Source organism: Panthera pardus, unplaced genomic scaffold, assembly GCF_024362965.1.
Source record: "Panthera pardus isolate Hobbes unplaced genomic scaffold, ASM2436296v1 HiC_scaffold_1, whole genome shotgun sequence".
Taxonomy (NCBI): domain Eukaryota; kingdom Metazoa; phylum Chordata; class Mammalia; order Carnivora; family Felidae; genus Panthera; species Panthera pardus.
The window spans coordinates 9,415,788-9,439,487 of NW_026526654.1; the positions used below are offsets into that span (position 1 = coordinate 9,415,788).

Sequence of the window (23,700 nt, forward strand, 5' to 3'; positions counted from 1 at the left end):
TATACAGAGAATACACGAGACCCCCAAATAGAACAGGCTGAATAAAGACGTGTTACCTGTGTCTCCCGGAGTAGACATGACCCCATCTCCATCTTGGGGATATATTCACGTCACTGCTTCACTTGAACTTCGTGCACGTCGTCCAAGTACAACACTCCAGGCCACATGGGGGGAGGCACACCGTGGTTGGAGGCGCTCGGCCCAGGCTCAGTAAGTGCTGCTGGACAAGGCAGGGACGGTGTGGGGGAGCTGCTGGCCACCTCAGGAAGGGTTTCCATGGCCTCAGGGTCAGCAAGAGAAATGAGCCGGGAAACTCCTCTGCCCTCAACAGTAGCTGTTTCTGCCAAAGGACACTTCCACCCACGAAGGGCAGTTGTCTGGATAGAGGGCTGCAGTGTGGACAAGGAGCTGGTATGCCTCCCCCACCAGGCCTCTGTGCTGGAATTATGTTCCAGGGCTTCCTTTGTAACAAGTGCTGAGTTAACGCTCTGTGTGCTCAAGTGCAGCTCAGTATCTTGTTATTACTGAAAGAAACGTTATTTTTTATCACATGTGCTTTTTAAGTCCAGGTGTGATGGGGCCCACTCTGGTCTGGTGAGTGACCAGGTCCCAGGGGCCAAGGGGGGAGTGAGGCCCACGAGGGGGACAGTTTCCTAACTCCCGATTCCAAACCCAGAGCCCAGTTTGCACATTCACATGCACCCCAGCCTCTTCCTACCCCTCAGCGTCGTCTCCAGAGATCCGGATCCAAATGCGGAAACGAGGCGGGGGGGGGGGGGGGGTTCTGAATACGGCTGCCATCTGGAGCCCGGCCATGGGAGAGCACAGCAAGGTGAGAGGGGTCCGTGACACGCCTCGCTGAGGCTAGAGGGGCTTCTCTCCCGTGCACCGTGCATTTTCTGAGTTCTCTACCAAACACGTTCAGGCATCACAAAGTTTCCCAAAAACTAAAACCGTGCACGTAATGGGTGAAACTGCGCGCTATGCTGAGTGAGGGAAGCCAGATGGGAAGGCCTCACAGGCTACGATTCTGTCGACTTGAAACGAGAAAAAGAGCTGTTGGGGCAGAGTGTGCAGGAGCGCGGCCTGGGTGTGGGTGGGGGCACGGGCAGAGGAGACCAGGGGACCCCGGGACCACCGTGCTGTGCGCTCCTCTGAAGCGAGGGTTCCCCGCCCCCTCCTCGCCAGGCGGAGCGCCTTGGAACCCGCGCAGGAGCGGTAGAAAGGCACGCGCCTTCCAGAACAGCCAAGGGCTCAGGCTTAGAGGTCGCCGCCCCGCGGGGAGGCGTCCGCAGCTGTTGCGGACGCTGACTCAGGCCGCGGGCTCCCCGGGTGAGGAGCGGTGTCGCCGTCCACGTGGCTCCTGGCGGGGCACAGGGGGGCGGAGGAGAGGGCGCCGCCTGCGGAGACACAGGAGCGCCCGGCTCTGGGAGCTCCTGCCCGCAGCCGGTCGGCGCGGAGTCCGCGGGGCGCACGGAGGGCGGCTCCGAGGGGCCCAGGGGCTGGGCGCTACCCCGAGATGGAGAAGTTCAAGGCTGCCATGCTGCTGGGGGCGGTGGGGGACGCTCTCGGGCACAGAAACGCCCGCAAGGACAGCAGCGCTTCCGGAAGGAAGGTCCAGGAAGAGCCGCGGGCGAGCGGGGGCCAGGACCAGCTGGTGCCGTCCCAGGAGAGGTGGCCGGTGAGTGACAACACCATCATGCACCTGACGACGGCCGCGGCCCTGACCACAGGTAAGCCAGCCACCCTGCCCCTCTTACCCCCCTCCCGGTCCCCAGAGCCCTGCACCGCGGGTGAGCCCCCAGCCCTGTCCCCCATGCCACCGCAGGAAGGGGGTTTCACACCCACCAGCGTCCCCTCCCTGGTCAGACGGCGCTTCTCACGGTCTGTCTGGGTTATTTTACTCTGAATAGTGACTCTTCATTTGTGTTTGTAAAACGTCTGCTAGGCTGAGCCTGCTGTCTCTAGGATTAAAACCAGTTAAATCTGCTCTTGGTGGTTTGGGGTGAGGGTTCAACTTTTCACTGCAGATATTAAGACGTCTGATTTTATTTCAAAAGAACATAAAATAATAAGCCCTTTGAAATTTGGATCCATTAAGATAATATTGTTTGAGGATTACTTCTAAATCCCAATGAGCTCAGGCAGAATGCCATCTACCAAAGTAGGATTCAGATGTGTGTGTACACACGAATGTGTCTTGAGACGATGCTGTGGCATTGGCTGGGTGGGGGCGGGGGGCTTCTAGGACCATCCTTCATGTGCCTTCATGATTCTCAGAGAAGCCGTGGGTGTACATACGTGTAGCACAGCTTTCCTACAAGGTACACGCTCTCTGAAAACCTGTAGGTGTTTTTAGTCTGCCGTTGCCAAATGAAAGTCTGGGGCCACGGCTGGGTAGACGAGGCCTCGTGTCTGGGCCCTTGTGCCCGTCCGAGTCGGCCGTGGGCTCGCTCAGCTTAGCTCTGTGCTCATTCCACAGGAATGCCGTCCTCGCCGCAGCCAGTTCCAAAATAGCTCTGGCGAGGGTGAGGACACAGATAAGATAGCGCCCAGCGCGTGAGGCGGCGAAGTGTCTTTGAGTCCAAATATCCCCAGTTTCCCAGGCTCCCAGGCAGACCCAGCAGTGTGAAATCGCATCCTGGCAGCCAGAGCAGCGATGCCGCCCCTACGAGGGCCTGTCTCTGGACGCAGAACCTGCTGGCTTCCCGAAGCTGCGCACAACGGGCCCTCACTCTCACACCCGCTCCTTCCACGTGTGTATGATGCCACCCACGTGTCCTCTCCTTGCCCTCGTCTCTTTTGTGAATGGCAAGATCCACGGCCTGTGTCTGCCTGTGTAGGCGCCCAGGACAGACGCCAGCAGGGTCACGCAATCCTGACCGTGTCATGCTCTCTGAGATTAGATTGAGCCCTCTTGACAGACATAGGACATCATCTACCCCAGTGTGAAATGTGCATGTGGGGGGCACTGCCTGTGGGAGCACATCACATGGGAGCACGGAGAGTGTTTGGGCATTGTTTCCAAAGAGGGGACCCCGCGCCTCTGGCTGTGGGAAGCGGGGTGCTGGTACACAGCACCCTCTGGTCCGCAATCCACAAGGGGACGTTCGTGAAGATGTCCCTAAATTTAGCCTCCAGAAGCACAAGCAGGCATAGTTTTTCAAGTCACTAAAAATACAAGTTGAAATTTTCTTTAAATTTAGCTGTCAAACAGCCCAGTTTTTTTTCTCTAAATAGCAAATTGTAGCCTAGAGAAGGGGCCTCTGAGCTGCATTAATGGTGATGGCTACAGCCCTGATGTGGCGCCACTCAGGGGCCAGGCACTGTTCTGAATCTACGTGTACCATCCCCTGGCCCTTGCATACCCTGATGGCTGACACCATTATTACAGTTTTACAGACAAAGGAACAGACACACAGAGAGTTTAAGTAACTTGTCCAATGCCACATAGCCAAGCGAGAGTCTGAGCAGGGACTGGAACCCAGACAACTGGGTTCCAACATGTAAGTTCTTAAGCCCTGCCCCAGCCACCCGCAGTCGCTGGCCACACAACTATTTCGGGGGTCCCAGTGGACGGTGGTTCTCCAACACGCTTTCCAAGGACAGGTAGACTTTCTCAAAGTGTAACTGTGGCGTGGCATTTCCAAGGAAGTCCCATTATTGGGTGCTGTAGGCCGACCAACTGTGTGGCTATGCAGTTGTGTTAGTGTGAGTGTGATGCGAGGACAGGGACAGCCTGTGGGATGTCCTACTTTTGGGAATGAGATCAGATACTGGCTTAGGAAGCAGTGTCCAATACCACACAGGGCGGGGGACAATCCAGTTTGTGCAGCTTGCCCAATGAGCTCGCTGGGCACACCTACCAGAGGCTCCCTTGCGTGTATGGCCCTGTGCCTGTCACCTGAGGATGAGAAGGGGGCTCAGCCACAGGGGCCCCAGAGCCTGGCAGTCCTGGTTCTCCATGGCTCACTGGCCCGAAAACGGCTGACCTTGCTTTCCCTCCTGCACTGTACTTAAGGATGATGACGCCTTCATCATAGGGTCAAGTGAGATCAAGTGGGGCGGCATGGGCACTTAGTAAATTATTTTTTTAAGTTTCTTGATTCATTTTGAGAGAGAGACAGAGCGAGTGCGAGTAGGGGAGGGGTAGAGGGAGAGAGAGAATCCCAAGCAGGTTCCACACTGTCGACGCAGAGCCAGACGCGGGGCTTGAACCCACAAACTGTGAGATCGGGACCTGAGCTGAGATCAGGAGCTGAGATCGACCGAGCCTCCCCGCCCCAGGCACCCCTGCACTTAATAAATTATTAAGGGAAGGTGGCTCATGGCACGATAGTTAATGTCTGTCTTTCTAAATGTCCTGCTCCGAGGACCAGGCAGGGTAGCCTGTCTCTGCGGTGGCACTGGAGGGAGGGGGGCATTAGCCCATTGCGGCGGTGGCAGATGCCACGGTCCATAACCCACAGGGGAGTGCAGGGTCCAGCCCACGCGTGAGCAGACCAGGCCTGTCCAGACTCACCTCTCCCTCTTCCTCCATCACTGGCTCGCTGGCGGTAACAGCATTTTGGAAAGTTGACTTTTTACTACAAAGCTACTCGATCTTGCTATGCTGCCGTTTCTTTATGGTGACATTGGTTGGGAGACACACAGGGTTTTCGTGAGCAGATCTGTCTCTTAGGAGACTGGGTAGTGAGGGCAGAGAAGAATGAGCTGACGAGCCGTGTCTTCAAGCAGAGAAACCTTGGCAAGAGGCTCCTTGGCCCCTGCAGCTTTGCAAAGTCTGCTTCTAGTTTAAATTCAAACTGGACACTCACAGAAGAATGTTGACATTTTGTTTTTAAGGAGTTTTTTCCCCCTTTAGAAGGATGTGATTCCAGAATAAAATGAATTATTTGAGAGGGTCTGGAAAGGCCAGGCTCACTAACCGTGGACTGAGTCAAGAAGGTTTTGTAACGGGTGCTGCTGGCGCCCCAGGGCTGAGTGGATCCCAGTGGCTCACGGGCCCCACACCTCGCAGAGCCCATGCCTCCTGCACTCGGGTCTGGCCGCGCACTCTCTGCCTCTGCTCAGAACCCGACCATGCGGGGCATAGAAGCAGGGACAGAAGGACTGAGGACCAAGTCCACCCTCCAGGGCATGAGGGCCCACCTGCCCTAATGGCTGCAGGGACGGAGGCCTTCGTCCCAGATGATGCAGAGACTTGGCAAATGCACCTCCCTCACCTCCACAGTGGGACCCTGACCCTGGGCGCCTAATGAGAAGACCCCTCTACTGCCTGCTCATAGCTCCGGCGGCCTGAGAGGGGGTCTCCCTGCCCCGTCCCGGCCTCCTCCCCTCCTCCAGAGCCCCCAGAGTTGGGGTATGTGCCCCGAGCAGTCAGGGGCAGTCCCAACTCCTGAGGCCTGAAATGCAGATTGGGTACAGAATTAGTCTGTTGGTGGCTGTTAAGAGTCACATCGTGGGGCACCTGGGTGGTTCAGTTGGTAGACTGATTTCAGCTCAGGTCATGATCTCAGGGTCTTGGTTTTGAGCCCTGTGTTGGGCTCTGCGCTGATCATGGAGCCTGTTTCAGATCTGTGTCTTCCTCTCTGTCTGCCCTGCTCATGCGCTCTCACTAAAACAAAAAAGGCACACTGGAAATGCCCTGTATCTGCCCAGCTGGCCTGGCACAGTGACCCTGTCGCCACCAGCCCTGCTCTCTGATGGAACGAGGCAAATTGGACCCCAAATTTGGAGCTAGGTGTCCTCTAGCTCTTGCTGTGCATTACTTTAATGATAGAAATGCTCAGGCCTGCCATCGGACTCCGTTTACCATCTCGGGCCTTGGGCAAGTTGCATAACCTAACCCCCGGAGCCTTCCCTGTAAAACCCACCGTGACAGATAAGAGCCTGACGGTATTGGGGGGCGGCACCCCAGACTGCAGGTGGCCAGTGCGTCAGCTCCTCTGCCCTCCATGCCTGTGATTCTCAAGGGGCTTGAGACATGCTTGTCCCCAAACGCTGTCACACACAGTGTGGTTTGGACCAATCAGTGCCTGGTGGGGCAGCACAAGGGGTTTCCAGGAGTGAGAGAGGGGGTGGAAATGGGAGGGGCTCAGCTGCGTGGAGGCGTGGGTCTCCAGCAGCCCGAGGACCAGGCAGATTTCAGGCCAGCTTGTCGTCACATGGACAGAACCTTTAGCAGGGAATGAGGATTGTGGGTTTTTCTAGATTGTCCTGTGCAACCAGAGCATGAAGCACATACACCAACTCTAATTAATGTCTGAGTTCTGAATAAAATCTAGAGTGAATTGTATGCATGCTGCACTGGTCTAGGAGCCAGGATTGTGGGGGGGCTGTGAGGGACCTGGGAGACTGTGGGGGACTCTGTGAGACTATGGGGGGACTGTGGGACACTGTGGGGGAATGTGGGGACTTTGAGGGACTCTGTAAGACAGTGGGGGACCTGGGAGACTATGGGGGACTGTGAGAGCCTGTGGCAGACTGTGGGGGACTGTGGGAGCCTGTGGGGAACTCTGGGAGCCTATAGGGGACTCTGGGAGACTATGGGAGACTTTGGGGGTCTGTGGGAGACTGTGGTGGACTGTGGGGGACTCTGTGAGATTGTAGGGGACTATGAGAGCCTGTAGGAGACTGTAGGGGACTATGGGAGCCTGTGGGAGACTATGGGGGACTGTGGGGGACTGTGGGAGACTATGGGGGACTGTGGCAGCCTGTGGGGGACTCTGGGAGACTGTGGGGGACTCTGGGATAATGTGGGGGACTGTGAGAGACTGTGGGGGACTCTGGGAGACTATGGGGACTGTGGGATAATGTGGGGGACTTTGGGAGCCTGTGAGGGACTCTGGGAGTCTATAGGGGACTGTGGGATCCTGTGGGGGACTGTGGGAGACTCTTGGAGACTGTGGGGGACTGTGGGAGACTCTGGGAGCCTGTGGGGGACTGTGGGAGCCTGTGGGGGACTGTAGGAGCCTGTGGGGAACTGTAGGAGCCTGTGGGGGACTCTGGGAGCCTGTGGGGGACTGTGGGAGCCTGTGGGGAACTGTAGGAGCCTGTGGGGGACTGTAGGAGCCTGTGGGGGACTCTGGGGGACTGTGGGGGACTGTGGGAGCCTGTGGGGGACTGTAGGAGCCTGTGTGGGACTCTGGGAGATGGTGGGGGACTCTGGGAGCCTATGGGAGACTCTGAGAGATGGTGGGGGACTCTGGGAGACTGTGGGGGACTATGGGAGCCTGTGGGATAATGTGGGGGACTGTGGGGGGCTGTGGGAGACGGTGGGAGCCTGTGGGTGACTCTGGAAGACGGTGGGGGACTCTGGGAGCCTGTGGGATAATGTGGGGGACTGTGGGAGCCTGTGGGGGACTCTGGGAGATGGCAGGGGACTGTGGGAGCCTGTGGGGGACTGTGGGAACCTGTGGGGGACTCCTTGAGACTGTGGGAAACTGTGGGGGACTCTGAGAGCCTGTGAGGGGCTGTGGGAGCCAGTGGGGAACTCTGGGAGACTCTGGGATACTGTGGGAGACTCTGGGAGAATGTGGGGGACTGTGAGGGGCTGTGGGAGCCTGTAGGGGACTCTGGGAGCCTGTGAGAGACTCTGGGAGCCTGTGGGGGACTCTGGGAGACTGTGGGGGACTGTGAGGGGCTGTGGGAGTCTGTGGGAGACTCTGGGAGCCTGTTGGGGGACTCTGGGAGACTGTGGGGGACTGTGAGAGTCTGTGGGAGACTCTGGGAGCCTGTGGGAGACTCTGAGAGACTGTGGGGGACTATGAGGGGCTGTGGGAGCCTGTGGGGGACTCTGGGAGACTGTGGGAGCCTGTGGGGGACTCTGGGAGACGGTGGGGGACCGTGGGAGCCTGTGGGGGACTGTGAGAGCCTGTGGGAGACTCTGAGAGACAGTGGGGGCCTGTGGAGCCTGTGGGATAATGTGGGGGACTGTGGGAGCCTGTGGGGGACTCCATGAGACTGTGGGGGATTGTGAGCCCCCTGTCCTCCACCGCCTGCATCTCTGTTGTCCCTGCTGGGTTGGGGGCTGACCAAGTAGCCCTCCTGCCTTCTCAGTCTAACCCTGCCTTTTCCTCCCCAGACTACTGGTGTCTGGATGACCTTTACCGAGAGATGGTGAGGCGCTACGTGGAAGTCCTTGAGAAGCTTCCAGAACATTGGGCTGACCCAGCTACCCTGGAAGGCTGCTCACAGCTGAAGCCGGATAACTATCTCCTCGCCTGGCACACACCTTTCAACGAGAAGGGTCAGGGGTGCTGTCTTTTCCCTGTAAAGTGCATGCTGGAGCGTGGCCTGGACACTAACCCACGTGTCACCCCACTAACCTGCAGGTCTGCGTGACACAGAGGGACTTGCCGGGGCTTCCACGTAGAGGACGCCGGCCTCCCTGATGGTGTGACACCAATCTGGGGTTCGTTTTAAGGAATATTTTCAACTGCTTTCCCTCTAAGTGGCTATTTTTTGCCAAATAATCAGGAAAACTTACACAACTAGCATAAATGTCTATCTCCAGGATGCTTTGATGTGTTGATGTATTTACGTAGCCAGAGTCTCTGCCTCCAGGGCACCTGCTTCTGGGGTCCTGGACCCCCGGTCTGGGTTTATACTGAGGATTGACACCCGCCCCAGGGTTTATAAGGAGGATGGACACCCCCCAACCTGAGTTTATACTGAGGATAGATCCCTGAGTTTCTCAATGCGTTGGCTGAGATTAACAGCACATTGCACATTTCAGAAGAAAAATTTAATGGGTTTGAAGGCACGACAATAGGAACAATCCAGAATGGGACGCATGTAGAAAAAAGAATCCAAAATCATGAAAAGAGCCATGGACGACTACTGCATCCTAACATGCCCGTAATAGGCTCCCTGACAGCATGCAGGGGAACAAAAAAAGATTTGAAGAAATAGTGGCCCACATCTCTCCAAATGTGATGAAACTGTAAACCCACAGATCCAAGAAAGTCAGGAACTTCCAAGCACAAGAAACGCGGAGAAAACTACAGTATGGCAGCTGGCAGTCAGATTGCTCAAAACTAACAATCAGGAGAGAGACGTGTGTTCTGTTGCTGACTGCCAAAGTGAGGAGGGTGCTCTTGTCAGAAGTGACGCACGGAGAGCTCGTGGGCAGTGTCACTGAGGCACGGAAGAAAAACTACTTCACCCTGGAGTGCTGCCTCCAAAAAAGTTTCTTACAGAAACAGTGGCCAAATAGCCTTTCCAGGCAAACAAAAGCTAAAGGATTTGTCACCCAGAGAGCCACATGGAGAAGGGCTAACGGAAGTCAGTCCCTCAGGCAGCAAGAAACCAACATGGAACAGAAATCCGGGTCTGTGCAAAGAACTTGGATGGAAATCCTAACTATGTGGGTAAATACAGAAGAATTTTTAACTTCCTATTGAAATCTCTTTGAAAGATAATTGACTTGAAAATGATGAGGTACTGCGGGTTTATAAAATGCTATGAGCAGGTATCTGACGCTACCTTGTGGAGGCCGGTTGGGAAGGGTGGCGGTGTGAGGTGGGCTGTGGTAAGTGTAAGTCCCAGGCAGACACTCAAAACCCCAGAGCAACCACTAATACAACAAAACAGTTATAACTAATAAGCGAAGAAAAGAGAAGTGGAATCATTTAGGAATATTTGCTGGGGAAGCAGTGCCCCAGGCTGGGTCATCCCGTCGGGGGGGAGACCAGGTGCGAGGCTGTCCCTTGGCCTTGGATTCTTCCCCCTCATCAGGAGAAACCGTCCCTCTCTTCTAGGCATGCAGTGACCTTCCCTATAGTGCTTAAGCATGAGCACCACACGACCCTAGCCAACCCCGCAGGGGGAGCCACCCCACAAGGAGAGCTGCAGGTTCTCGTCTCCCCTGCAGCACGAGGGGGTGTGTGCAGCATCCCTGCCCCACCTCGGCTGCAGGAGGGGCCACTGCCATGGGAGACCAGAGCAAGCTACCAACGCAGGGAGACCTGCGAGGCTATGTTTCCTGGAAGGAAGTGCTACCCCGTGTTGCGTCCCTGTGTTATGTGCCCCCACCGCCCCACCCCCCGCCGGGCAATTCCAGACGGGAGAAGATGCAGCTGCCGAGGTCTGAGGATCTGAGGGCTCCTCCTCGTGGTGGTGGGCGCCATCCTCCACCTTCCAACTTCCACACGGTGGAAATCTTCACATGGGATGGGCAGCTGCCCTCACTGTTCGATAACATTGAACCCAAAATGGGAAGAAAAGGGGACAAATAACAGGACAAAAGACTTGACCCTGATCACATCAAATGTAAATGGTCTAAAGACTCCAAATAGATGGCAGGGACTCCAATGGGATAAAGAAACAAGTCCCAACTCTAGATTGTTCACAGGATGTGCACTTTACATATGAAGGCACAGGTAGGTTAGGGAGAGAAGAGGTGCACCATGCCAACCCCAGTCAGAAGAAAGTCAGCGTGGCTCCATTAACATCACAAAAAGTATGTTTTGGAGCAAAGAATGTTGCCAAGGGAAAAAAAGGCAATTTCACCATGACACATGCATCCATTCATCAGGAAGACATACCAAACCCAAACATTCCTGTACTGACAACAAGCCTTCACAATATGTGAAGCTAAAACCAGTAGGACAGCAAGAGAAATTGACAAACCCAGAGTTGTGGGAAGAGATTTCCATATTAAGGTCTCAATATTCACGTTAAAAAACTAGAAAACTGGGGGCGCCTGGGTGACTCAGTCGGTTAAGCGTCCAACTTCAGCTCAGGTCATGATCTCACACTCCGTGAGTTTGAGCCCCGTGTCGGGCTCTGTGCTAACAGCTCAAAGCCTGGAGCCTGCTTCGGATTCTGTGTCTCCCTCTCTGTCTGCCCCTCCCCTGCTCACGCTCTGTGTCTCCCTCTCTCTCTGCCGCTCTCCTGCTCACACTCTGTGTCTCTCTCTCAAATATAAGTAAACATTAAAAAAAATGTTTTTTAAGGAAACTAGAAAACAAAGGGCAAATTAAACCCAAGGGAAACAAAAGACAGGAAGTAATGAAGGTCAGAGTGGAAGTCAATCCCACAGGAAACAGGAAAACAGTAGAGAAAATTAACAAAACCAAGAGCTGATTCTTTGAGAAGATAAAGAAATTGATGAAGCTGAAGCTAGACTGATCAGGACATAGCAGACGGGCAACCTCCCTCAGATTCTACAGAAAATAAGGGAATGTATTTAAAATTTTGTTCTAATAGATACCACAACTTAGATAAAATGGACAAATTCCTTGCAGGACGGAAACTACCAAAGGTCACTCCAGAGGAAGGAGAGCATCTAAACAGCAAGACACAAAGGAAAGCCCAGGTTCAGATGGCCTCCCTGGGGACCCTACCACACCTTTGAAGAAGAGACATACCGAGTGTACACAGCTCTCCAGGGAGCCGAGCGAACACACACTCCCCAAACCCGCTCTGCTCTCCAGGAGGCCGTTAAGAAGAATAAAACAGTGAATTACAGAGTGGGAGAAAATATTTGCAAAGTACACATCTGATAAGTACCCTGAATGTGTAAAGAACTCTTAAAAGAAAGCTAACAACCAGTACAAACACGAGAGAACTATTTAAACAAACAATCCCCCAAGGAAGATGCCTGTGGCCACCTGCTCAACACCATCCGTCACTGGGAAAATGAAGCCCCAACGAGACACAGCGCTGCATGGGCTGAATTCGAAAGGCGGACCGTGAAGTGCCACCCGGGACACAGAGGGACCGCCAGTGGGACGTAGAACGTGATGACCACTTTGAAAGCCAGTTGGGCGGCTCCTTAAATGTGAGCGAAGCGATCCACTCTGAGGTATCTGCCCAAGAAAGCGTATGTCCAAACAAGGACTTGGTCATGAGTGTCCATGGCGTTGTCTGTGATAGCTTCCGGCAGGAAACAACCCAGGTGTGCAGCAGCGGGTCAGTGGCCAGACCGGCAGTGGCCCCTCCACACAGCAGTCTTGCTGCACCAACACGGAGGAGTGTCAAGAGGATTACCCTGAGTGAAGGCAGCCAGGTAAAAACGACTCTATGCCGCATGATTCCACTTACATAAAACTCTGGGAAATGCAAACTGGCCTGCAGAGTCAGGCCAGTGGCCGCTGGGAGGCCGGGAGGCACAAGAAGACGTTCGGAGTGACTGCTGGATACGCTCACCATCTCTGCTCAGGGCTTCGTGCACGCACCATGTGTTCACGCTCATTGCCTTGCACGCCTGGAATGTGTGCAGTTGATCACGTGTCCCTTATAACTCCACGAAACGGTTTCTAAAAAGAGAGCACGTGCGATTACAGACACCTCGTCTGCTTTCCCAGCAGCAGCGCACGGCCGTCAAGAATTCTGTGTTAGTGCCTAACTTTCCAGTGCGGGTGCTTTTCAGTTTGTTTGATCTGTTTTCCTTTGTCAGGCATCTGGGTCGCCGCTCGTTTTTCACTCATTTAAATGATGCTGCGATAAACGTGGGACTGCACGACATTGTGTACATTTTCAGGACATTGTGAACATTGCAGATTGCTGTTCTCTGCTCCCTGCAGGCTCAGGGTTTGGAGCTGCCACCAAAGCCATGTGCATCGGCATGCGGTACTGGAAGCCGGAGCGCCTGGAGACCCTTGTGGAAGTGAGCATCGAGTGCGGCAGGATGACGCACAACCACCCCACAGGTGAGGCCGTGCCAGCGGCGCCCGCGCCCAGCTCCCCCAGCGGGTTGCGTGGAAATCCTACCCGCTGTTCCGTTGCATTACTTGTTGGCGGACTTGGGCTTTTCAGTCTTCGGTTCTGCTTAAATGCTGTTTTTGCCCTAAAAGCAGGATTGGGGATGAGCTTGGAAAGACTCTCCCTGGTTTTGGTGCCAGGCATGTCAGAATAAAGGCAAAGCACCAGCTCTCCGAGCAAAGCCATGGGAACCCGAATTTCTATCACACGTGTTGGGCACTGCTTGCCGCCCAGTGCCATGCCCGGCGGGGGCCTGAGCCAGACTGTGTGAGCTGGAACACCTAATCGTCATGCCTCTCTTCCCCCCCCCCGCCCCGTAACAGGATGGCCGTGCGTGAGGAGAGAGTGTCCGTATGTCCCTCACACAGGGAGGGCAGGCGGGGGCCCCAGCACCTGACTCAGAGTCATGACTTAGAAGGGCAGTCAGCTTCTAATTTTAAATAAGAAGAATCGCTTGAACGTCTTACTCCCGTAGGTGGAAGGCGGGCACACGCCCTCCCCAGCCCAAGTCCAGAGGCTGCCAGCTGCTCTCTCACAGCTGCTCCCCTCTTTCAAGGCCATTTTCAGTGTCCACTGTTACTGGCGTGGCCCTGAGGTTGCAAGGGCCATGCCGTGCCACACCCCCCCCGGGGACACCCTCGTTTGACCCTGGATTTGAGAACTGGACACTCACTCCACCTGTAGTGATGCCTTGCAGTGGCCAGAAGCCACTGAGAGCATCTCTCGAGATGGCGGTGCCTCTTCCTGGGTGGACGTGGTCTTTGTGTGGTTGTGTGCCTCAGGCTGGCCTGGTGGTTGCTCCCCTGTGCTTAGAACCATCTGTCCCCGGGGCGCCTGGGGGGCTCAGTTGGTTGCATGTCCGGCTCTTGATGTCAGCTCAGGTCATGATCCCAGGGTCGTGAGTTCAAGCCCCGTGCTGGGCTCTGCACTGGGCATGAAGCCTGCTTTAAAAAAAAAAAAAGAGCCGTCTGTCCCCACAACAAGCCTTGCTAGGGGGGTGTGATGTGCCTGTGTGCAGGAAACAGAAGGCAGAGCCCGGGAAGCCCCAGCCCAGGACCCTGCACCTGCCAAGGGTGCATCTGGCACCCACATGCCCTTGTTGTGCCCTCCAGGCTTCCTCGGGTCCCTGTGCACGGCTCTGTTTGCATCTTACGCCGCGCAAGGAAAGCCACTGGAGCAGTGGGGCAGAGACATGATGCAGACGGTCCCGCTGGCAGAGGAGTATTGTAAGAAGACCATCCGGCACCTGGCAGGTGAGCCCGACCTCTCTTCCCATCATGCCCGAGCTGACAGCAGAAAGGCTGGTGTCATTCACTTAGACCCGATTCCCAGAGAGCTGGAGGTCTGTTGGTCCCGTGGTGAAACCTAGAGCATCCCCATGTGAGCAGGCTGACCCAGAAAGCAGGCCCAAGGCGTCCCCGGCAGAGGGCCTCCTGGCCAGGAGACCCGGCGCATTGCCAGTGCTGCTCCCCCGCCCTGGCCTCTGCAGGGACCCCACCCTCCCGCTCTCTGAGGGCAGCTGGGTCGCTGTTCCGGGTGGTCCTTGGTCACCCATTCCCCAGACACACGGGGTCTGCACTGCTCCCCACTGTGGCCAGCTGCCATGAAGGCCACACAGGGGTCTGTGCCCCCTCGGGACATCTGCGTTCAGGAACATCTGTCTGTTCCTGGTTATCCCAAACCCATCAAGCGGCTCGCACCCTCTTTGGCCACCGGCGAGGTGTCCATCAGCTGGTCCGGCAGAGGTCCTAGGGGACCTCGATGTTGCTGGTGGCCAGGTGAGCTGTGGCTTCTCAGCAGGCTCCTCCCCACATGGCCCGAAGCGGACAAATGTGAGAGGCAGGTGGGGGACTGGGAGACCCGTGGCTTCCTCCTCAGGCAGATAGCCCCAGAAGGTTCTTTCACCCCTAGGAGGGACAGCCCAGGGGCATGTCTGGAGTAAAGCCATTTGTCACAGGCAGAGGGAGACGAGTGTGAGTGAGGTAATGGGGCCGTGGGCTTTCTGGGCAGCCCGAGGCTGCGGTCTTGAGACGGGGAACCAATCAATGAATCACTTTCCTGTCACCATCTGACAAGCAGGGACTCATTCTAAGTGCCTCTCAAGAAGCTTCTAGAACAACTTTAGAAGGAGATAGCGCTGGGAAACTCTTATCCACAGGGCCCGGCTCCCGTGAGAAGCAGAGAGCCTTGTGCCCACAGTGAACTTACACGTCCCTCTATAAACTAATTATAGAACATAGTGCCACACTGGCCGTATTTTCGACTGGTTTAAGTCACTCCTGCCTCAGGGCTCTGGAGGGGTTGGGGCTGCCTGTGGTCACTGGGTTGTGAGGGTCACCTCCTCCCGCGGGAGAGACGGGGACACGCGGCTGCTGTGGGCCATGCAGTGATTGTGCTTACGCGGAGTCAGGGATGCTCCTCGGACAGGACGGGGAGGACAGGCATTGGTCAGAAAATTGGAGACTTTATTTTTTCTGTTTAACTTTAAATGTGTTTTTATGGAGTTTTATGACCTATGACACATGCCGATTCTTTTAAAGTTTATTTATTTTGAAAGAGGCAGAGCAGGGGAGGGGCAAAGAGAGACAGAAAGAGAATCCCAAGCAGGATCCACACTGTCAGTGCAGAGCCTGACACGGGGCTCGAACTCACAAACCCTGAGATCATGACCTGAGCTGAAATCAAGAGTCGGATGCTCAACCGACTGAGCCGCCCAGCTGCCCCAGACACATGCCCTTTTTTTTTTTTAATTTTTTTTTAACGTTTATTTATTTTTGAGACACAGAGAGACAGAGCATGAACGGGGGAGGGACAGAGAGAGAGGGAGACACAGAATCGGAAGCAGGCTCCAGGCTCTGAGCCATCAACCCAGAGCCCGACGCGGGGCTCGAACTCACGGACCGCGAGATCGTGACCTGAGCTGAAGTCGGACGCTTAACCGACTGAGCCACCCAGGCGCACATGCCCTTTTTAACAGAAACTCAAATCGTCCAGAGAAAACAGTGTTCTATTCCTGCAGGGCCTTCTGCTTAGTGGTGACAATGTCCATCGGCAGTAAGGACAACTGGCAAATTAGTTCCCTGTCTTCACCCTTGGACGTCTTGTTCCAATGTTGGTGGCCCACCTGCTTGGGAGACAGGCCGCGGTGCACTGGCAGAGCCCTGTCCCTGCCCGCTGCTTCCCTCACTTTCTGTCATCTTTCCTCAACCTTAGGTAGGCTCTGCTTTTAGTTTTGTGAAGCAGAGTCGGGCCAGCATTTCCAAGGGCCTGCGGTTCCCTCAGGACCGGGAGCCTTGTCCCAGGGCCTGTCTGGGGCCTGCCTGCAGCCACCGGCTGGTCCCCTGGAGCTCTGTCCTCTGCTCCTGCCCACGAGCAGACCTCCTGAACCGGGGCTTTCCCACAGGCACACCGGGCACCCCTCAGGGCCAGGCTGGCAAGGAGGCCACCACGGTGGGAGGGCCCAGCAGGTGCTGGTGCCTCCCGGGTTCTCGGAGGGCAGAGCACGTTCCTACATCTGTGTCCGAGGAGCTGCCGCTCAGACCCCACGTGACGTGGGCAAGTCCTTCCTCTGGGGCTGGCATGCCAGGCGACAGGCAGCGAGAAGGAGACACCCTCCGCCGCCCTTTGCAGGCTGTGTCGCTTCGGTGAGAAGATACAGGGTCAGAGCTTTCAAGACAATATGCTCTTCTAAGGACCATAGTCCCTGTTAAGTCAGCGAAGCAAGTTTCTCGGTTGCTTTGTCCCCCACTCCCAGCTTCCTCACTCTTGTTCCAAAGCGGCCTCCGTCCTCTGCCCCCTCACCAGGCTCAGCCCCCGCCTCCTGCCTCTGCCCCTGCCCCACCGTCCCCACGCCCCAGCTGGTGGCCCTCATGTGCAGCCCACCCTGTTGTTTGTGTTTAGAATACCAGGAGCACTGGTTTTACTTTGAGGCAAAATGGCAGTTTTACTTGGAGGAGAGAAAAATCAGCGAAGATACGGGAAGTAAAGCCACCTTCCCTGACCGCTACGACGCGGAGGAAAGAGAAAAGGTAAGTCTTGCTGTGCCCAAGTGGTGGGGACAGCAGCTGGCAGGGTCCTGCTGCCCGGGGTCCCCACCGAGAAGCCACTGCAGCTGGGCTGTTTCTGCTACCTCTAGAGTCTGGGCTGGGGGCTCCCCCGGCAGCAGCAGGGGGCCTGGAAGACTTCCTGGAGGAAGCATGTGTGAAACAGAGTACTTCATGTTTTCATTACCTCATTATAAGCACGGCATTGCTAGAAGACACTCGGTTTCACTTCGTTGTTTCTTAGGCACCGGGGCATGAAGTTGTATCCGATGAGTAAGGTCATGCACACGTGCACACCACTGTCATTGCTCATGTTGGGAGAGCTGACTGACGTTGTCGGCATCGGGTTTGGTAGCACAAGAGAAAACCCCGAGTCGCTGTGACTTAGCCATGATAGAAACTTATTTGCTTATGTCCCCGGAGCCCAGAGCTGAGCTGGAAGTCGCTTGCAGTGAGAGCTGAGGACACGTCTGTGTGGCCGCTCTGCCATTCTGAGTGCACAGCTTGTAATCCACGCTGGCTGCTCTGGCTCCAGCCAGCACGTCTGCATTCCAGGTGTCGGGAAGGTGCAGGGGGAGAGCAGGGGCCCACCCTTCCTCCTCAGGTGCTTCCCACAGCCCCTCCGTGTACCTCCACGTATCTCCCTCACCTCCCCTTGGTGCTTGAAGGCCCAGGCGTGTGATCCTTAACAGGGAGGTGCCGCTGTCCCCAAACCAACGCTGAGTCTGCTGCTAAGGCACAGGGGGGTGACCTTCCAGCGTCCACCTCACAGGCTTTCTGCTCGTGGCGCACCTGCAGGGTGTCATTCTGCACCGCCAGCCAGCCTTGGCGCCCACTCGCCCCGTGCCCTGCGCAGACCAGGGGCATGTGTCCTAACAGCCTCAGCACTGGCTCTCGGTCCCTTGCTGGGTGCTGACTCTCCCACAGACTTTTCGGCTACCCTAACATGGGCTCGGGTCTGCTCTGTGGAGTGTCTGCATCCATAGGAGCCTCAAGTAGTGGGTCTTTCCTGCGCACCATCACCCCCAGCCCTGGGGCAGTGCCTACAACACAGGTGAACTCCGGGAGCACGGGCTCCAGTGCAAAGCAGAACTGGTTTTCCTGTAGCCACATATGCCCTGACCCCTGGCTCTTTGTTCTAGGCTTACCGGAAATGGAGCTCTGAAGGCCGAGGGGGCCGGCGGGGCCATGATGCCCCCATGATTGCCTACGACGCTCTCTTAGGAGCTGGGGACAACTGGACAGAGCTCTGCCAGCGGGCCATGTGTCATGGAGGTGAGATTGCTTTCTTTGATGTGCGACCAGCACCCCCTTCCCACCCCGAAGCACCTGCCCAGGATGTCCGGATTCTGACCCCCCAGGATGTGGGTCCTTGTCTGGGCGTGGTGCTGCCTCTGGTGGCTGTGCCAGTCTGAGCTTGAGAGAAATGGCATCCGGGGAGCAGGGTGTGGGCCCCCTCTCCTTCGAAGCCACTGGGTCCTGCTGGTACGGGCCGTGCACAGTCCCACGGACTCTGTAGCCAAAGAGAGCTCTGCAGCACTTTGGATCGCTGGCCTCAAGTTCGAGCCCTCGGGTGGTGGCCGGGACTGTCCCAGGGCCGGGCAGGATTGCTCCCTGCTGGTGCCCACTGTCCCCCGCAGATGTAAAATAAGGGGACCCCAGGCAGATGTCACCCCGTGCTGGGCACGGAGTATCCGTGGACATCGGAGCCCCTCAGTTCCTGGTGCTGAGGCGGTAGAGACGCCAGCACCACCCCACAGATGAGGTCCCTGAGCGCCCAGGCCCCAGGACAGCACGGGAATCGGCACACGCTCATGTGCATCCGGCTGTGCGAGGAGGGAGGGAGCTGCCCAGAGAGGTCCCTGAGACGGGCCCCTGGCAAGAGGGTCTGGGGGTGACAGTGCGCAGGAAAGACCCACAGGCTCCGGCAGCACAAGGTCCCAGGGCCCCTGAGGACCTGTGTTTCCGTTCCAGGCGAGAGCGGGGCCACAGGGACTATCGCGGGCTGCCTGTTCGGGCTGCTGCACGGCCTGGACGCGGTTCCCACGGGCCTGTACCAGGACCTGGAGCACAAGGAGGAGCTGGCACGCCTGGGCGAAGCCCTTTACCGCCTGTCCACTCAGGAGAAGTAAAGCTCTCCCGCCACGTCCCTTCAGGGAGCCGCGTCCAGCTCTGGGCGCCCCGGGGTCCACGTGCTGGCCACGGCCCTCCTGAGCGTGCGACACGCCTGATCGGCCATAATCACACTCTTAACTCTTTCCTCCTGATTTCAGAGCCCTAACTGCCGAATGAAATGCCCTGTTTGTCCTTCGAGAATGTTTGTCCTTCCCTAACCCAGACCCAGAGCCTCTTGCGGGGTCTGCTACCCACAAGCCTCCACGCACAGTGGCACAAACAGTCTCCGGGACAATCAACGTGCTTCACTCTGTGCAAAACTAACGCTGCTCGCTCACTCACGCCCACACAACTAACCACGACAGCTGTGCTCGGACGCGTGACCTGGCCACCGCCTCGAGGGCAGGGCCACCGGCACCGGGCCTTGTGAAGCAGCGAGAGAGAGCACGGCACTTCGCCGCATGGCCAACGGTTTTTAATCACACTAGATCTTTAAAACCAAACCCTTCTGGAACAAGTGACAGAAAACCAGGAAATAAAGGGCTCTTGTGTGACACCCGCATCTTCTGTGTGGTCTGAGCCAGGTCCCGGGGGCAGGGGAGCCCCCCAGACTCGCTGCTGAGGGCTCGGGTCCGTCTCTGTCTGTGAGTCTTGGATAAGAGAGCATGCTCTGGTTAAAAATAACCTTGGACACCGTCCTTTCCAAGGAGCATCTGGTGTGAATAAAAGAGCAGTTGGTATTTCGTGTTTAACACGGCGCTTTGGCGGCTAGGCTGGGGCCGGCCCCGCGGCGGCAGCGCTGTTTCCACAGAAGGCCGCCTCTGAGCAGGCTGGCGGCCCCCGGAGCCCCCGGGCTCACTCCCTCGCTTCTCAGGTCTGCACGAAGGCCTCCAGTGGGCGGCTCACAAGGAGGCCTTCCTGAATAACAACTAACCTTTGCTGCTGCTGATGCTTTTCAGCGGGAAGAGCCAGACACAGGGCAGCCCCGGCTGGGGGGGGTGGGGGCGCGGACCAGCCCACTCCCGCAGGAGCCCAGGCCCCGCAGAAGTAGGTGGGTGCTGTCCCAGGCCAGGGCCACGGCCGGGCCCCAAGAGGGCTCCTTGGTCTCCTTTAGGAGGAATCCATCCTGGAGAATCAGGAAATGGGTCTGCTTACTGGTGGATTATAAAACATAAACAGTCACAGGAAGCACTGGACTGTCTCCACCTCACTGTCCTGCTGTAGAGAAACACAAGCACTGACAGAAACAGAACCGTGACAAGTGACGAGGTGAACGCATCTGTGATTTCGTGTTTATTGTAAAGGAAACACGCACACGGCCTTAGAGACTTGTCACCACGTGTGCTGGTGGGTGCGGAGCAAGAGGCCCCGGTGCCCAGCCAGGGTCGTGCCCCCCGGGCCCCTTGAGCGCCCCTGGAAGCTGTACAAGCGGGGGTCTGCACGGTGCGCTCGGCGCTGTACATGCACACGCCCTTCCCAGCTGCTGGCGATCTTCTACTTGCTCGTGAGCCCTAACACATGTGACTCAGTGGTTCCCACTTCTGAAGTGACTGCTCCCGACTCGGCATATCCGCTGCAGGTGTGGGTCCTCGTGTAGATGGCATCCTGACTGGAGAGGCACCTGGAGACCTGGGGTCAGAGGCCACGGGCTTGAGACAGCAGCCCCCATCACTAGGGAAGGGTTTGCGCTCTGGCAGCCCCCGTGCCCACTGAGACAGGCACCCATAGGGATAGGCACCCATGGGGGGTGGGGACAGGCATCCACAGGGACAGGTGCCTGAGGGGACAGGTGCCCACGGGACAGGGACAGGCATCCACGGGAACAGACACCCAAGGGGACAGAGGCCATGGGGACAGGCACCCACAGGGATAGGCACCCATGGGGGGCGGGGACAGGCATCCACATGGACAGGTGCCTGAGGGGACAGGTGTCCATGGGGACAGGGACAGGCATCCACGGGGACAGGCACCTGTGGGAACGGGCACCCAAGGGGACAGAGGCCATGAGGACAGACACCCACAGGGATAGGCACCCATGGGTGCAAGGACAGGTGTCCATAAGGACAGATGCCCATGGAGACAGGCACCCGTGGGGACAGGTGCCCACGGGGACAGGCACCCAAGGGGACAGAGGCCATGGAGACAGGCACCCAAAGCTCCAGTGGTGGAGCAGGTCCTCTGTTCTGCTCACAAGTTTCCAGACTTCAGGCTCATTTGATTAATTCCTGTTCCCAGGCTCTTTGGTGAAGAAGTTTTGTGTTTAGATCTTGAATCGTTGTTCCCCATGTTTCCATATCTGGAAGGCAGGTAGCAGTGTGTCTGGCAGACACTGGAGCCCCTCTGACAGCTGGGGAGATGAGATCAGAAGGGTCCACTCGGAGGGGCCAAAGGGCCACCCATAGGTGCACACGGGCCTCAGCCCCACCACTGGGGGGGTCCCCCAGGTCAGAGAGGCAGTGCCTGGTGCTATCCCGGCCCATTGTGCAAGGGCGGTCAGAGCCCCTCATGAATGGAGAATTCGAACCCAGCCTGCCTGACGGCCCAGCTCCTGCTTGTGAGCCACCCGCCGGCCTCCCCAGTTCAGCCAGACTTGCCCCCAGCCCTGGGCCCACAGGCACCTGGACCAGACAGCACAGGAAACAGGTGTCCACAGAGGGAACTGGAAATACCCCTTATTTCCGAGGAGGTCATGGGGACACAGACACCAGGGAGACCTCCAGGCCTGTGGGCGCCGGTGCCTTCAGGGCCCAGAGCCCACCTGTGGGCTCTTGGCCCTGCGTTCATCCTGCCCCATTCTGATAGCTTGTTTTCAAGAACGTTAAAATACACAAAAAGCCACAAAATAGCCCAAAGATCTCTCTCACCCAGCAGCACCAACTGGGCCAATCGCTGCCATTAATATTGGGCCACATGGGCCCAGTGTCTCTCAGTGAGGACACAGCACAGATGCTCCCAGCGTGGCTGCGCCCTGGCGTGAGGGGAGGGGCGCCTGCCTGCCTGCATCAGCCCCAGGGCCTCAGTCAGCCGGACTGCAGGCTCTGGGCAGCAGAAGTGGCCTGCTGGGTGAGGTGGCCACCAAGTGCCCACAGGGAGTGCCTCTGTAGGGGCAGCAGGCGGGGTCAGGCCCCAGGCTCACTCTCCAAGGGGCAGGAAAGGGTGAGTGCAGGTCACAGAGGAACAGGGGACCTGGGATGTGGCTCACGGACCTGGCTGCCACGGGGGCTCTGCACTCTGGGTATAAGCCTCTGAGCACCACAACAAGAGAAGTGTGGGAGGGGTGGGGAGGGGTGGCTGCCAGGAGACCAGTCTGTCTTCCCAACCGTGCCAGGAGACCCCATGTCTCACAAGAGGACACGGGGCCCTAGGGACGTCCCCTTGCTGCCCCAGGACACGCTGACGAACACAGAGGGGGCACAGGTCAGCCCAGGGCAGACCAGTGCCTGCTGATAAAGTCGACGGTGAGGGCCAGGCAGGCACCCCTGGGAGCCCCAAGGGACCAGCCGCTGCTGGCCTTTTGAGGTCAGGTGGGGTAGAGGGTCTCAGCCAGGGGACTGTCCTGCATGCTGACCCTCCAGTGTCCTTGTATTTCCAGGTGACCTCTCGGTCGCCAGAGGTGCCAACGGAACCGTCAGGAGAGTTTATTTCGGCCGCGATGTTTACACTGGCCCTGGAGAGAGGTGTTCTGGTCCTGCCCAGGGATGGGCTCGGGGACGTCCGCCCGCACCCACAGGCAGGGGCAGCAGCCCAGACCCCAGACTGCCTTTGGAAAACACTGACAAGACGGAAACACACTTGGCTTTGAGGAGCAAACTGCTGGTGTTTGGTGCTCCCACAACTGTCCTCACTGCAGCACGGAGACCATCCATCCACATGCTGTTTCAGCCACAACTGTCCTCGCTGCAGCGCGGGGACCGTCCATCCACATGCTATTTCAGGCCAGGCGTGTGGGGCCAAAGAAGGACGTGCTGGGCCTGCCTGCAAGTCCAGGGTCAGGCAGTCATCAAAGGCCCCAGTGAGAGACCTTGCCTCCACAAGAGCACATGTCCAGGCCCGCAGGAGAGTTCACACCACTGGCCATTCCAATTCAGTGACTTTTGGGGCGCAGAGGGCCATGCAGGTACCCCTCGAGTGAAAGAGGGGCATCCACAGGACCAGTGGGGGCAGCACAGTCAGGCCACTGGGAAAGCCTCCACTGAGGAGGGCACCTGAAATGGGTCGTGAAGGATGCATAGGAGCTCATCAGGAGTGCAGCTGTTGCAGGCGGGAAGGCTCAGTGTGCGGCTGGGACAGAGCACAGCAGGGAGCTGAGCTGCCAGGTGACACTCGAGGTGCACAGGCCTGCATCCCTCACCCCTGGCAACAACGGCAGGGTGAGCCAGAGCCTCGAATGGCAGGGGCCCTGCCAGACCTCGCTGCAAGCCCCAGGGGGGTGCAGAACAGATGGGTGTCCTGCCCACGTGCAGGCAGACAAATGAGTGTGCTTGAAACTGAGCTGGAGTCTCAGGCAGTGATGACTGGGGTCTACAGGGATGGAGACCCCAGGCGGTGGGTGCACTGGGGCACGGTGCGTCGTGAGCTTGCATAGTGACCTCAGGAGGGCAGACTGTGCAAAGCAGAGGGAACAGCTTGTGCAAAGGCCCTGGGGTAGGAATGAGCTGGGAACCAATCGATGGCCAGTGCTCATGGCCTGGGCACCAGGTGGCATGTCCCTGCAGGGAGGGCGGGAGCCCAGCTCAGCTGTGTCGTGAACACGCACCACACAAGCATCCTGCAAACAGAGCTCAGCGTTTCTCTGGGGTAGAGGGCAGGAGAGCAGAGATGGCTGGAAGCA

General features: G+C 57.3%; 1 protein-coding gene across 3 annotated transcripts; it reads left to right on the forward strand.

Annotated features, from left to right (window-relative positions):
* The first annotated feature begins 1,113 nt into the window (after positions 1-1,113).
* Positions 1,114-23,380, forward strand: ADPRHL1 (ADP-ribosylhydrolase like 1). 3 transcript variants are annotated; one of them, XM_019443841.2, is made up of 8 exons: positions 1,138-1,733; positions 8,087-8,251; positions 12,534-12,659; positions 13,824-13,964; positions 16,612-16,739; positions 17,897-18,029; positions 18,729-18,882; positions 22,462-22,480. In XM_019443841.2, the coding sequence occupies exons 1-8, from the start codon at positions 1,520-1,522 to the stop codon at positions 22,463-22,465; spliced, it is 1,065 nt and encodes a 354-aa protein (XP_019299386.1). In that variant the 5' UTR covers positions 1,138-1,519; the 3' UTR covers positions 22,466-22,480. The 3 variants fall into 3 exon arrangements, with proteins under 3 accessions (XP_019299384.1, XP_019299386.1, XP_019299385.1); XM_019443839.2 differs by lacking the exon at positions 18,729-18,882 and having other exon boundaries at positions 1,114-1,733; positions 22,462-23,380; XM_019443840.2 differs by lacking the exon at positions 22,462-22,480 and having other exon boundaries at positions 1,141-1,733; positions 18,729-19,431.
* Positions 23,381-23,700: the final 320 nt, after the last annotated feature.